At 44.0% G+C, this 15,814-nt stretch overlaps 1 protein-coding gene across 1 annotated transcript in view; it reads right to left on the minus strand.

Annotated features, from left to right (window-relative positions):
- Window positions 1-15,300, minus strand: part of Agtpbp1 (ATP/GTP binding carboxypeptidase 1) — a 60,522-nt gene extending 45,222 nt beyond the window's left edge. The window contains exons 1-2 of the mRNA XM_055629264.1: window positions 15,117-15,300; window positions 4,026-4,090 (exon numbers count right to left, since the gene is read on the minus strand). Of these exons, the coding sequence (XP_055485239.1) occupies window positions 4,026-4,057 (32 nt within the window). The 5' untranslated portion in view covers window positions 4,058-4,090; window positions 15,117-15,300. The remainder of the gene's footprint in view (window positions 1-4,025; window positions 4,091-15,116) is intronic.
- Between the last annotated feature and the right edge of the window lie 514 nt (window positions 15,301-15,814).

Below are 15,814 nucleotides of genomic sequence, written 5' to 3' on the forward strand. Positions count from 1 at the left end.
AAAAAAAAATAAGTAGAGTTTTAATTACAGAAGGAAAAGGCAGTCAACCCAGAAAGAGAAAAGGGCAGAATGAGGAGGAAAATAACAGTAATGATAACTGCAAAAGCCATAAATACTGTATTAATACATATTTACCTACATCTAAGTCTATGTGTACATAAATACATATAGCTTAAATAAAATGTTCCCACCTGGGATGACAATGTTCCTCCCCAAGAGACACAGACTGTCTAACAAAAATCCCCATCCCAGGCATGAGAAGCCCTTCTAAGCTGTTAGTTAAGAGAGTCCAACAGACTCCCAAAGCAGAGCAGGCTATTGCGGTTGCCCCTGGCTGCCTCCCAGCGGGGGAAGATGAGTCCTAATGCTGAAGACACACTGCACTTTAGCCACCGGGCCCAGAGGATCTGAGCTGAATCCAACCTAAAAGGCCCTTCTTGAGGACTGGCTCTCAAGGTACCAGGAGGAGCCACACAAGCTTCCAGGGAGCACAGCGGCCAACAGTCCTGTCCAGTTATGAAATGTTATGAGTCACAACAGCAACCCGAATGTCACGATAACCCTAAGTGTGACATGCCGCACTCCTTGTCAGTAACCAGCAGTTCTCTAATTGGACGTAAGGCGCTTTCAACCAAGAGAGAAATCGTGCCTGGTATTGGATACCTAGCTAACTACCCAAGGCTACTGAGGTCATGGATCCTCATTTTACTAAGCAGCTTATTTCCTAACCGAAGTCTAAAAACTTACCCTTACACCCACAGATGAGTGTCTCCCTCATCTCTCATCAAAGAGACTTCACTTTGCAACAAGTAAGATCATCCAAGAAAGTCACACCTTATCAGAATGCAGAGAAGTGATCATGGTGCCAGCCCCAAAATGACGCATCTACAACAGTTCCTGAACCTCAGGCTCAGGAAACACTATGGAAAGGGAGCTGGAAGGACTCAAGCGGCAGAAGAGAACCTCTACTACGAGACTGCGTCCTCTCCAACTGACAGAGAGGCTACCTAGCACCCATGAGGGCTCATCACCATGGCTGCCTAAGAAGACCTAACAAGGACAACAACAAACATGCAACTCGGAGGGCAGGGATCTCACAGGGCTCCTACCTTAGACAAAGAACTACAGGCAACTAAGGATTGCTGAGAGTGGGGGACAGAGCCTTCCCCTGGAAGAACCCCTCAACTGGTCATCCAATCCCAAGTGGTTGGCCCTGAAAACAAACATTTACAAGCAATATTATATGGACTAAGCAGGCTATATCTATATAGTTAAGAATATATGTCACCAAAGAAAAAGAGCCCATGAATTTGAGGGAGGAATGGAAAGGAAAAACTACATACCTGTACTACATTTTAATTTCAAAAATAAAGTATATTTTAAAATAACAATAAAAAAAAACAATTCCTTGAAGAAAAAGATTTAGACTAAAAGTAGAAGAATGAGGGGATGAGAAATGGCTCAACAGGTAAAGAATACTGGCTGCATTTCCAGAGGACATAGGTTCGATTCCCAGAGTCCACAGAAGAGCTCACTAGTGTCTGTAACTCTAGTTCAGGGTTTCAACGCCCCCGTCTCACCTTGGAGGACACCAGGCACTCACATGGTACAGAGACAGACATGCAGACAAACACTCATACATAATAACTCTTTTTAAATAGAGTGTGGACCCTTTTGGTACAGAGAGAGAGGAGAGAGGGAGGGAGAGAATACACAAATTATCAGAAAAAACAGGAAACATCATGATAGAAAGCTTCTAGAAATATTAAAATAGAATGAGTTCGAACAAGCATATTACCCTAAGTTAGACAACAGAGAAGAAATAAACCTACCTCAAAAAAAAGGAAGTCACCAACACTCTAAAGTCTGTCCTCTAGCCTGAGCACAAGCCCACACATGACTACACACAGTACATGAGCATGCACACACACATGTAACAGTAATATGCGTATGTAGAGTCCCAAGAACTAAATAGATTTACTTCATGGTCATGAAATAATCCAAAAAATAAGAAAAAGGTGTCCACAAAAGCCCCTGGAGATATGTAAAGTATAAAATGCATTTCCTGTGGAAACGGATGTAGTTTTAATATAATTCAAAACACCCAAGACTATTATGTCTCCCATCCAGACCTTTGAAGGATACATTTTTGAATTCTCAACCTCATGTTACACACACATTCTAGCACCTCACATACCCAAATCTGTGCACATTCAACTTCCTTACGTAATGCCCCACACCCTCAGGTACACTCCCTATCATCTCCAGATTACCTGCAAACCTCATACAGTGCCAATCACGTCTGCATCTTTATTTCAGTTGATAGCTAGAAAACAGTGACAGGAAAGGGGTCTACACATGCTAGTGCAGACAACAAATGTATTTCCAGGTCTTTTAAATGCACAGGTCACTGAATTCATGCGTGCAGATGTTGTTGACACTGAGCAGCAGCTGAAGGTCCTGGCCCTTTTCCATCCTGATTCACCGTAAGCTCTCAGCTCTCACGCATAGAAAAATGGTAAGTGCCATGGTCTGACTATATAACCCTAGCCCTGACTTAGATGACTGGGCCCCAGGGGGGTTGCTACTTCAGAAAATTGTGGAAACAGGGAAAGGGAACTGCCAGAAGTTGCTGGGTAAGTTTTTACAGGTGTGTAATCTAACCACTTTAGGGTAGTAGCCAGCACTCCTCTGCTTTGTGCTTCAACCCTGTAATATTCTACCCACGTTCATGAGGCCAATGTCTGTCAAGTGCTGTGACGACAGCAATGCAAGAAGCAACACAGTATTTATTAATAGAAACTATAGATTGATTTAAAACAGTGAAAACTGATAGTGACTAACTTGCCTAAAACATCAAATAAATATCTAGTACAATTTATTTCGGGAAGTAAAAACAAATTGACATGAGGAACTTGAGGTTTACAAACTGTGTGAGCACTGTTCTAGAAATCAGACGATTTAACCAGTTAATGCAAACCAAGTTGGTTGTGTGACCTTTCAGAAAAGTAATGCTGGTACCAGTGAGATAGCTCAGCAGGCACGGTCACAGAGCCTGGCAGCCAATTTCCAGGACTACAAAAAGAAATCCCTGACCCCCACAAGCTGTTCTCTGTCCTCCACGTGCACAATCTGGCACACATGCCCCTACACGTCATACATATGCACACAAAGAAAGGAAAAAGAAAGGGAGGGGGAAGGAAAGAGAGGTGCTTCCTTTTGAATGTAAATTTTTATAAAATCACCCTAACCAACTTCCTGTAAAATTATACAGTTAGTGAAGTAATGCAATTTATGAAGGTACAATTATGTTAAATAACTGGAAAACCTAACAATTTTAGAACTAACCATTATCTAATAAGTTGTGCATTTTCTTCATAACACATTATCTATAAAAGCAAAAACATATACATGAAAACATAAACTTCAACATTGCTAGCAAAGTAGAAGCTTTGATTATCATTAGTGTTAGCAACATGTCATTTACTTTCTCAGCGAGGTATTACTTAGCACTGACACTGTACGTATAACATTAACATTAAAATGATTTTACAGAGGAGAAAATGGGCACAATAGAGTTAATGTTTCAAGGCTATATAGCTAATCCAGAATCAGTAAGATTCATCTGATTTTTAAATGGAAGAAACAAAACCAACAAAAATGTGAAGCGACAGGAAGCATCTATTTTAGGGTTGTGGACCATGCAGCTTCCAACTAGATGAAGATTAACAGGCAGAGCTATGTCCCAACAAAATCTCAGTGATGTGCACTGAGTCTCGAGCTTCCTACCGTTTCATGCATCAAAGTGTACTATACTTTAACAAATATAAAACCATCTTAGTTCACTAGACGTACTAGAAGTTAGCCAGGGTTAGCCAGTGGGTTATCCTTGCTGAGTCTTTAACTAAGAAGTTAAGTATTGGTAAAATATGCACGACATACATTATGAACCAGTCCCAATAACTGCACAGTATATTACTGCACATCGCACGTATCAATACACACGCAGGTCAAGGCTCCGATACCTTTTCTCTCCCGCCACTTTCAGCTTGCTCATCTTGGGTCACTTCATTCCAGCACTGAAGGTAATCTGGAAGAGAAGTATCAATACCATCAGGATCCTAATACAACTCTGTTTTCTTCATGCATTCCCTGTTAAAACAGACATACAACGGAGATCATAACACCAGAAAACAAGAAAGTAGGTCTATGTGGTCAAACCCATCCCTGCAGTTTGCCATAGATAACTATTAAAATACCTAAAAGCAGCATGGAAAATGCTATCAAAATTCTAGAACGAAAAAAAACGCAGAAAGCAATCATAACATTGATTAGCATTGAAAATGCACCCCATAGGCTCATGTATTTGAACACTTGGTTCCCAGTTGGGGCACTGTTTGTGGAAATTATGGAACCTTTAGATGGTGCAGCCCTGCTGGAGGAAGTATGTAGACGAAGGGGTGGTTGTACCCTTACCCTACTTCCTGTTCCTTGTTCCTTCCCCCTCTCCCTCCACTTCTTGTATCTGGGTGAAATTTTAATCAGCCTGCTTCCTGCTTTTGCCTGCATGCTATGCCTTCCCCAGCATTAAAGGCTCCGGAAGCCTCCAGAACTATAAGTGAAAATAAACTTCCTAAATTGTTTTTGATCGTGGTGGTTTTATTGTTTCAACTAAAAAGTAGCTCACACAATCATGTATCTCGATTTGTTCTGAGACAGTGTCAATATACCTCATTAATACCCAAACCAACCAGAGCATCCCATGGTTAGTGCATCTGCTGACTATTCACACACCAAACTGGCAACTGTGTATTTCCATAGGAAAACATTTTTAATTACTAACAAGCTGTTTAAACATATTAAAGAGTTTCCCTAGAATAACATTAGTTAATGTTTCCATCTTCAGAAAGCCCTTATTATAGAATTTAAACAACCTTCCTTCTTGATTCATAATTTTTATAATTTTCAGATGTACTTTAAAACTAATTACCAAAAAATATTTCCTGGATATCTTTTAATTTTATATACCCATGCTTAGTCATGTCACTAGAAAATAAAACAATTACTTTGAATCTAAGACGTCAAACCATTTATACATATCTAGTAATGGCTGTGTGAGAGAAGTTATGTGTAGGGGGAAAGCCAGGGAGGAAATGGCTGGAATATCCTCTTAGGTGCCTCAGTGTCGTCAAAATGAAAAATACTGGAGGGCTTTAGCTAACCCCTAGTTTCCTTTTCCCTTCCCGGGCTTGGTCATGTCACTCAGGGTGCTATGTGGAAAATAACTGTAGGGGCTGGAATGTAGACAAGAGACCAGTGACAACAGGACATGGGCTGGTGTATTTTGGATGTGTGCATTTGCTAACAAGTTTGCTACAGTATGCACAGATCAGAGGACAACTGAAGTCAGGTCTCTCCTTCTACCCTTTGGACCCTGAACGACAGACTGAAGCTTGGTGGCAGATGTCTTTATCTACTGAGCCACCTCATCTGCGCTCTGTGGTTGAGAGCTCCCTGGCTTTTCTCACACACCAGGAGAGAGAGTGTCACCTCAATACCCTTGCTCAAACCATTGCTTCCACCACACAGCTCATGACTATTTGCTCAAATCCATTTTTTTTTTCACTAGAGCTCATCTCAAGCATCTGCTTAATACTACCAGTCACCTGCAGAGCCGAGCACAAACAAGGTCCTTGCCTACCCTGTTTTTAGAATACATACCGCCTTCTATTGCAGAATGATCAAAAGTAAATGAAGACTAAGCCACACTGTTGGCTTACACCTGTAATCTCAGTGCTGGGGTGGCAGCATGACTCAAGACCAATCTGGGTTACACAGTGGGGTCTAGCCCACCCACCTCCAACACACACAGAGCAAACAAACCACATGCTGCTACGGTCTGAATGGTGACGCACCCTCCAGAAATCAAATGCGCACCTTAACCACCACATGATAGCAACGAGGAAACAGCCTTCTGAAATAGAACTAGGTCATGAGGGTAAAACTCCTCAAGTATGAAGGTTAGTATTGTAGATAGATAGATAGATAGATAGATAGATAGATAGATAGATAGATAGATCACTTAATTAAATATTTTAAACTACATAACTAAAAATATAAGCTAGCTAGCTTGTCCATTCACCAACTATAGAAACTGCCAGTGCCTTGTGAACTTCCCAGCTTTCAAACTACAAGCAAAAATGTATGATGGTTAAAAGCTACCTGGTTTATGAAAGTGTTACAGAAGCCCTAATGGAATAACAAGTTTTTTATTTTCAAACTTTTTAATTAGCATACACAGTATTACACTTCATTCGGGAAATTCTAAACAAAATGTGTTTTGTTGACTCTTCTCCCCAGCTCCCTTGCACAGCCCTCGCACCCCTTCATAGCCTCCTTTCCTCCTTCATATGTGTCTTACTGTCTTCCTTGCCTCCTCGACACCCACCTCACTGTCATCTCCTTTCTAGTTTCATGGCCTATGCCCACACTTACTTACACACACACACACACACACACACACAAAATAAGCTAGGATTTCCCCATGGAAAAAAAATACAATATTTGCCTTTCTGAGCCTGAGTTATTTTGACACATTCCTGATCTAGCCCCAGTGAGATGCCTTAGTAGTTAAAAGAACTTGTTCTTTTGCAGAAAACCTGAGTTCAGTTCTCAGCCCCCATGTGATAGCTTACAGTTATCCATAACTGCAGTTCCAGGGAATCTACCACCCTCCTCAAACCTCCACAAGTGCTGGGCACACACATGATACATATTCACATATGCAGGCAAAATAAACACAAACATAAATAAACATTAAGAATGTCTAAATACTTTCTAGGTTCATCCATTCCCTTCAAATTTAGTGCTGAATAATTTTTGTTTATACATATACACATTCATTATCCATTCATTTGCTAGTGAGCATCTAGCCTGATTCCATTTCCCTGATATTGCGAATAATGGATCGATGAACAGGGACACACATGTGTCTCTGTGTTCATTCTCAGGAGAGGGACATCTTAGTCATACAGCAATCCATTTTTAATAATGAGAAAACTTCACTTTATTTTCACAACGGGGGTACTAGTTTACACTCCCACCAGCAGTAAGAATTCCTCTTTCCACACAGCCTCACCAGCATTTCTTCTCTATTTTTTTTTTAATTATTCATCTGGAGCTGGAGAGCTGACTCTGCAATTAAGAGTACTGATTGCTCTTCCAGAGGACCAGGATGGAGCCTAACTAACATCTGTAACTCCCGTTCCCAGGGCTCTGATGTACTTTCTGGCGTCCAGAGGCTCCTGCACAATCCTGTATATACACACTCCTGTATACACATGGTGCACAGATATAAAAGCAGGCAAAACACCCATAAACACAAAAATAAAAACATCTTTTCTGCTCATCCAGAGGTCCTGAGTTCAATTCCCAGCAACCACATGGTGGCTCATAACCATCTATGATGTGACCTGGTGCCCTCTTCTGGCCTGTGGGTGTGCATGCACATAGAACATTCAAAATAAATGAAGAAAACCTTTAAAAAAATGATTAAAAAAAAAAAAACTTCATTAAAAATAAAAAATAAAAACCTTGGACTAAAGAGATGGCCCAGTGGCTTAGAGCACTAGCTGCTCTTACAGAAGACCAGGGTTCAGTTTCCAGAACCTTGGTCACAACCTTCCATAACTCCAGTTCTGTAACTCCAAGATCTAACATACTCTCCTAGCCTCCAGAGGCACAACACATGGTGCCCTGACATACATGCAGGCCAAACACCCATACACATACAGCAAAAATCAACGTTTTTACATTTTCTAAGAAAATGTGTGTATAGCAAAGTCAATAATGAACAAAGTCACCCTATGGACTTCGAGAAAGCAGTCAATGTGATATCCTTTCACCAGACATACATGTGATACAGTAAAGACCACTCAGTAGCTAAAAATAACCTAATGTAAAAAGTAACCAATAACTTGAATTAAAATTATTTATTTGATTGATTTATTAAAAGGTCCTAACATCATTTATTCTGATACTGAAAACCACATTATCTCTTCACATCTGTCTCAGCAGCTATTACTAAAAAGGCAGCACAGTGAGGGTCACAAAAGTATAAATGGGGACATAAGAAGGAAGCTCTTTAAACAGGCCTGAGGGTAATGAAGTGATGTGACTTGAAGGCAGAAGGAAGACTACTGGAGAGAGAAAGAGGACCCCAAGAGGAAGACAGGCCTAGGGAAAGGTGGTGGAGGGGAAAGAGTAAGAACGAAGAACGATGATGTGTGTATGAGAATACCATAATAAAGCCATCAATTCAGGTGCTGATCTATGTAGTTTATACATACATGTATATATGGAGACAGACCAATAGCCCTAGCACATTTCATGCTCCTGATTCTGAAACAATGTGGCTCCAGAAATGATGCTTCAGTTGTAGCCTCACAAGCAGGCTGGAGCTTAGTCACTACACAGTACCTCCCTTCACCCCTCACTCTGCTTCCAGGCTAGTGTGTTCCTCCCTAAAGCAAAGCTCAACAGGGCCAGCCAGCTGGCTCAGTGCATAGCGACTTGTCAAGCCTGACAGCCTGAGTTCAATCCCCAGGTCCTCCGCAGTGGAAGGAGACAACCAGCTTCCAAGGGTTTGCCCGTTCATCTCCATTGCACTGAGGCACGCACACAGGTGCACACACGCTAAGTAAGCGGTGCTTCTAAAGATAAATTTCAACCTAGAATCTCTTCAGATATCCAGACACTACAGCAAGCCTCTCAGTATCTGTGCCTTCATTTGCAAATCCATCCTTGGGTCAGTTCTGTGGAAATGGGCCCTGTACATTTTTCCTAACTAGCTGGCACAAGGCTAAGCATTACACTGCTTGATGCTGCCTTCAGGATGCTCACTTGGTGGCAACAAGCAGGGCAACTCAGGGCCCACTGCTGCACCAGGGCTCCTGTGACATCCACAGTTTCCCCAAGAACACAAAGCAGAATGTCTCTACTTGTCACCTTGCCAAAACTCAGAACTGTAGACCCCCAGCAATTACACTATAAACATATTCTAGCCACCAGCCTCAAGCTGTCCTTGTCAATACTTACAGCTCTCACCTGGGGACAGAGATGTACACTGCCTGCTGCAGGCATGGAAGAACATGCTATGGTCTATGTTCCTGCATTCTTCAGAATTCATCTCTACTCATTTTTTCAGCCTACATCTGTATATCCCTGTTGTAGGATATTTCATCCCATTGTGAATCCCAAAATTGTGAACTGTAAAACCCTTTTTCTTGTTTGATGTGGTTGAGCCCTATCACATGCCTTTAATCCAAGAACTTTCTGTTTATTGTAAATAGGTAACTATAGTGTGGCTCAGCCCTGGCACACACCTTTAATCCAAGAGCTTTCTGTAGGCAGGATTTGATAAAGTTAATCCTAGGTCAAGAGGTGGAGCAAGAAACCAGCTGACAGGGATTAAAGAGTAGGAGGGACTTTGAGTTGAGGGGTATTTAAGACAGCATGTAGACGTAGAAGGAGCTTTAGCTCTTGAGCTCTTTGGCTTTAGCTTTGGCTTTAGGTCTCTGGCTTTAAGCTTTTAGAGCTTTGAGCTAGTAAGCCTTTAGCCTTGTGGTTTTTTCGCCTTTTCTTCCTGAGCTGTCAGCTGAACCTAGTGAACTTTGGGGGTTTTTTCCTCTGAGACATAAGCTGAGTAGGAAGGTCAGCTGGGCGCTTTCTCTGCCTCTCTGAGCTAGCAGGTTTTCACCCCGCATCTGGCTCCTGAGGCTTTACTGGCAAAGCAGAATGGCTGGGGTTTTCATTCAGTAATAACAACACATCCCAGCAGTCCTTCAATGATTTGACAGCCAACAATAAGCCCTCTTTCCTTAGGGTGGAGTGGGCCCTGGACTGATCCTTCCCGTTTCCTTTATAAATACTTTTGTAGGGAGAGGAAGTGGTAGAATGCCTTCAGAATCCAGATAAAGCCACAAGAAAGATTGAGTTACATGAACCATGTATAGACAAGGTGAAGATCTGCTGCTGCTGGCTGTAGTCTTAGGTGAGCCTAGTAAACACTTTAAATATAAAGCTAACTCCACTTTAGAATGCTGTCATTTCTGTTATGCCAAACCTATTTTAAAATTCAGTCTACACTTTACAAGCACTCGAATGGTTGTAATAAAAGGTAGAGGAGGTGGTACCAAGTACTGGTGAGAATTGGAGAGACTGAGGGTGAGGCTGGTTTGCAAGCACTGCCCCTCAAAGCTGAAGATGGCGCACATGTGGCTCAACTAGGCCACTCTTTTTTTAATCTTTATGTTTATTTACTAGACTTTTTTTTTTTTTTGAAACAGGGTTTCTCTGTGTAGCCTTGGCTGTCCTGCACTCGTTTTGTAGACCAGGCTAGCCTCAAACTCACAACAATCCACCTGCTTCTGCCTCCATGAATGCTGGGATTAAAGGCATGCACCACCATGCCCACTTTTACTTTATTTATTATCGTGTGTCTATGAGGTGGGTGGGTGAGCAACTAGGTACATGGGTGCTACACTGTGTATGTGAAGGCCAGAGGATGACCCTGTGCAGTTGTTTCTATCAACATTTACATGGTCCTGGGGATTGAACTGAGGTCTCCAGCCTTGTGCAGCAAATGCCTTTACCCACTGAGCCATCTTTCCAGAGTTCAGGTTTCTGCATGAAAGCTCAAGTGTTAGCACAGTCACAAACATGACTACCACTTGTTTACCTGAGGTGAACAGTAGGAGTACTCTGTTCATTTCTGTGAAAACCTCTGAGACACCCACATGTGAGCATGCATACTTCCACTCAAATTATGTCCATGAAAAGAGAGGCTAAGTTAAGCTCTCAATTCTATGAAGGAACTACTGTGCCTTGAAACAGCCATCAACTATTCAGAACGTGGTTGCAATGGTTCATCTGCCATATAGAATAAGGTCTTGATCTGGCCAGTGGCTCAGTAGGTAAAGGAATATGCAGCCAAGCCTGACACCCTAAGTTCAGGTGCCAGGAGCCACACGGCAGAAAGTGAATGTCGATCACTGTATTCAGACCTCCACACCCACACACTGCATACACACCCACAGTAAGAAATGTTCTTGAACAGAATTTTGTAAAACTCATCCACCACCCTGTCTCTACCCAAACTGCTTCCACTGATCTCACAGAACGATCACACTAGCAAATGTGTCTTTGGGTGGGCTTGCCAGAATATTGGTGAGGCCTGTAATCCCAGCAAATGACTTAATGAAACTGTCCCAAATGAAAAACACAAGAGATCTGCCTTGCCCTGGGTTCAGTCCCTAGTACTAGGACCCAAGAACGTGACTCTTTGGTGCTCTACAATGAAATGTGCTACCATTTGGAAGGTGTGTCCAACTCATGGAACCAATTCTGAACACCTAACCAATAAATTCTATTAAAATGCAGACTTGTGCATAAGATCCATTCAGAGCCCATTGCAACACTGAGTATGAAAGAAAATCATCAAATAGGATTTCAGATTCCATGTTGCAACTAACCTTTGAGAACATGCCAGGCCAGCTGTGGTGGTATACGCCTTGAATGCCAGCATTCCAAAGGCAGAGGCAGGCAGATCTCTGAGTTCCAGGACAGCCTGGTCTACCAGAGTGAGTTCCAGGACAGCCAGGCTACACAGAAAATTTCTCTCTGGAAAAAAAAGAAGAAGAAGAAGAAAAAAAAAAGAGCCACTTGTTGAGCTTTGATGACATACTGAACAAAAAAATGCAGGCTCTATGACCTATCCTTCACAACCATTAACTGTGTCTGCCTGGATTTTCTCCATACACACACTTCAACCTAAACAACACACTGCAATAGATTGAATGCAGAAGCAGACATAACCTACCTGTTTGTATTATTTTACATTAAAATTTTTATAAACCCTAAATCTGGGGAATAGCTCAGTGGTGGAGGCCTTCCTTGCCTAGCACATTCCAAAAAGAAAGTGGTGGGGGCAGAGCGGTTGAGAGAAGAAAGGGAAAGGAGAGAAGAGATGGACATAAAAAAGAGTCCTGAGATCAAGTGTTAAATATCTAATTTAAGAACAGACTTTGAATATAGCCTACACAACTCATATTAATATAAAAATCCAAAATCACAAACCTTCTGATATCACAAACATGATGTCACAAATGGAAAATTCACAGCTGACCTCACTTGACATATTATAGCCAAAATGTATGTACACTAAAAACTTTTATATAAGATCACATTCTACCCAAGAATAATGAAAATATAAATGTCTCTCCTGTTCACCATCTTCAACATCTCTTTAGATGTATGAAAATCCAAACTATTCTAATAAAACACCTCTGGGCCCAAGAATGTCAGGTCAGAGGTGCTTGAGGTGTATCAAATCCCTGTAAACCAAGAGCAAGCACATGGGGCCTAGAGAGATGGCTTAGTGGTCAAGAGCACTGTCTGCTCTTCCAGAGAGGTTCTAAGTTCAATTCTAGCAACCAAATGGTAGCTTACAACCACCTATACTTGGATCTGATGCCCCTTCTGGGAAGAGAAACCCATTTTCCTAGAAAAATTACATAAAAGCTGAAAATGAACACAATGTCAAATCAAAACATTTTATGTAACATCAATAAAGAAGACAAAACAGAATATGTAGATAAAAATAATTTTGTAAGCCCAGAGTGGCAGCACATGCCTTTAACCAGCACTCTCGGGAGGCAGAGGCAGTCCAGCCTAGTTTACAAAAGGAGTCCAGGACAGCCAAGACTACCCAAAGAAACCCTGCATTAAAAAGCAAACAAAAAGTTGCTTTGTAATTCCTAGAAACCTCTATGTGCCCACTGGTATTTTAATAATAACTCCAATAGCAACATATGACAGTCAGAGAAACAGTCAATAACAAACTGGAAAATAGGTGATTAAAATAGCAGCCACCACCAACATGAGGGAGACAGTCCAAGGTTCTGTCAAAGAGGACAGGCAAGGATACTCAGTTCTCCAGAACATCCCAGGGCACTCAGCTCAGGGTGTACCTGCTCTATTTACAACTGACATGTTTCCAGGAACGACAGTGACCACACTCTCACAGCTTCAAAAAGAAAATGGATCACAGGAAATTCATCTGTGCTGATGCTGCCCACTCTGTCATACTTCAGGAAAACAGTAGCAGGAACAGTAATGCCTACTGAGCACTTCCTGTGAAGTCCGAACTGTGGAAGAACAGCACACTGTCCTGGCTTACTTGGTGTTTGAGATCATCCTAAGGGCACAGACACCATCATTCCCATTTTGGCACAGAGAGAACTGGATCCAGAAAATAACTTGCCTACAGCAAGCCAGGACACACACTCAGCCACTCCATCTAAGCCCCATTCCTCAAACACTGCACCACACAACACACATACTGTGACCCACAGTAACGTGAAGGTCAAGGCAGCAAGGACCTTCAGCCATTCCCAGTGTCTACACTGACAACCACTGCTGAACCAAATCCTAAGCAATGTGCAGAGGATCACTGATTGCCATTACTACTGTTTAACTTTCAGCGCTGAAGGCAGCAAACAAGAGTAGATTCTGACTACTGTGGAAGATTAAAGGCAAAATCCAAAATGCAGAATAAATACAAGTCAAAATATTTCTGGGCTTGCATCTCTACTAATGCAGGTGAATAGTTAAACAGCAATGCAGCCAGACTTTGTAAACCGAATGCTTCAGTTCAAGGAGAATAGCAAGATGGTTCTGCAAGCAGAGGCACTTTGCCCATGACCACCTGAGTAACATCCCCCACACCCAAAAGGTCCAAGAGAAAACCAAAGCTCTCAAGTCTTCTGATCTAAACACACACTGACAGACACAGACAGACAGACACACACACACACACACACACACACACACACACACGAACGCACCCACTAAATAAATAAAAGCAGAGATACTCAATCCAAATCTATTGGAAAAGCTTTATAAAAATTGCTACCATGCGGTGGTTAAGGGCGCTGCTGTTCTTCCAGAGGACCTGGGTGGGTCTGATGCCTAGCATCCACATGGTGGCTCACAACCATATTTAATTCCAATTCCAGGGAATCTGACACCCTCTTCTGACCTCCTCAGGAATCAGGTACGAATGTGGTGCAAATTATGCATGCAGGCAAACACTAAGCACGTATAAATTAAATCCTTAAAAATTTAAAATTGCTACCACAAAAGCTTAAAATAATATATCTGACATACTGTAATATTGGTCAAACACAAAAGGCGTCTGTTTCCAAGTTAAACGGAGATTACAATCATAAACACTGATCCATCAATTCAAGACAAAACTCTGCAGTCATTCAAAATGAAGGTGTAACTTCACCGTAAAATGTGACTGAGGAGAAGCGGAACGGGAAACCGAGCAAAGCAGGAGAAACCCGGGTGGACTAAGGCACCGCCAAGTGCCTCTCTTTCGGGGGATCTGATTACAGATCTGCAGGTCTTTAGTTTTGACATGTGGCCCACGTTTTAAAATCCGTACCATTCAAGCGCCTTAAATAAATCATTTCCTTTTTTTGCCAACTAACCCGAAAACATTCCAAAACACAATTACAAAAATAACCTCCTCCTATCTCAGGAAAGCGAGGGCGAACTGTGAGACTAATTCAGAAGCTGGCCAAGCCAGAGCGAGCGCTCGGGATGGCCACTCGTCTCTGTGGACTACAAACTGCCGGGCACCGCATGGGTACCGTTACCATTCCGAACACCTGGAGGGAGGACTCGCCACAGAGAACCTGCAAAGCCAGCGGGGTCGCCGTCGTTACCTCACACAACGTGCGAGCCCTTGGTCCGCGGACGAGCTTTAGACCGTCAACGTCCACCCCGACCACCCGGGGACGTGTGGAAACTGCCTTCCGCAGCACTAAACTGTCAGCCAGCAGCCAATCAAAAGGTCCTGGGGCGCTGCAGGGCGGAGGCCGGGGAGTGGCGGGCAGAGGAGCGCAGCGGGGAGCGCACGGGGCGGCGACGGCCTTGGCTCGCTCGACAGCCAGCCTTCCCTGCCCGGGAGCGCGCCTCGCCCCCGCCAGGTGAGCTGAGGCACCGCCGGGAGCCGGCGAGCTGGACGCGCGGACGGCGGGGACGCTCACCGGCTCGGCGTGGGCGCTGGCGGGGGCTGCGCTCGGCCTCCGCGCCCTAGGCTCCGGGGGCGCACGGCGGGTCCCTCGCCGCCCGCCGTCCGGTGTTTTCATACAAACCCGGGTGGCTGGAGAGGCGGAGGCGGCGAAGACGGCTGCGGAACCGGCCCGCATCCCGGGTAACGTCAGCGCGGCGCCCCGCCCAACTCACGCCTCGGACAGCCGGCTCGCGTGCGCCCGCAGGGCGCGTGCGCGTGGGGGAGGGGCGCCCCCAGGAGAGGCGGGACGTGGGAGAAGGGAGGGCGCGGGCGCCGCCCGCTGGCGGGGCGTGGCATCCGGAGGGGCGGGCCTGGGGAGAAAAGGAGAGCGGCGCGTGCGCCAGTGGGTGCCCAAGGGCGGGGCGGGGCGGGGCGGGGCGGGGCGGGGCTAGGAAGCGAAAGGACCTAGACCCTGCCTCCCTGCTATGCGCGCTCCTGCCTTTGAGTACCTGAGGGCCACCGGCCAACGTAAACGAGCTCGCTTGCTAGCGGATCGACACGCTTCTCAAGTTGCCTTCTTTTTTCTTCCTCCCCGGAGCCACAGCTGTCAACCACCCACGCTGAAAGGAGGCTTTTTTGAGGCTGGGGCCTGGTTGTCTTAGCGCCCCAGATCCTACCAAATCTTGGGGATGCGGTAAGGCTATTCCTTTCCTGATCCCAAGCTGACCCAGT

This window comes from Psammomys obesus, unplaced genomic scaffold, assembly GCF_907164565.1.
Source record: "Psammomys obesus unplaced genomic scaffold, mPsaObe1.curated_primary_1811, whole genome shotgun sequence".
In the NCBI taxonomy this organism is placed as follows: Eukaryota; Metazoa; Chordata; class Mammalia; order Rodentia; family Muridae; genus Psammomys; species Psammomys obesus.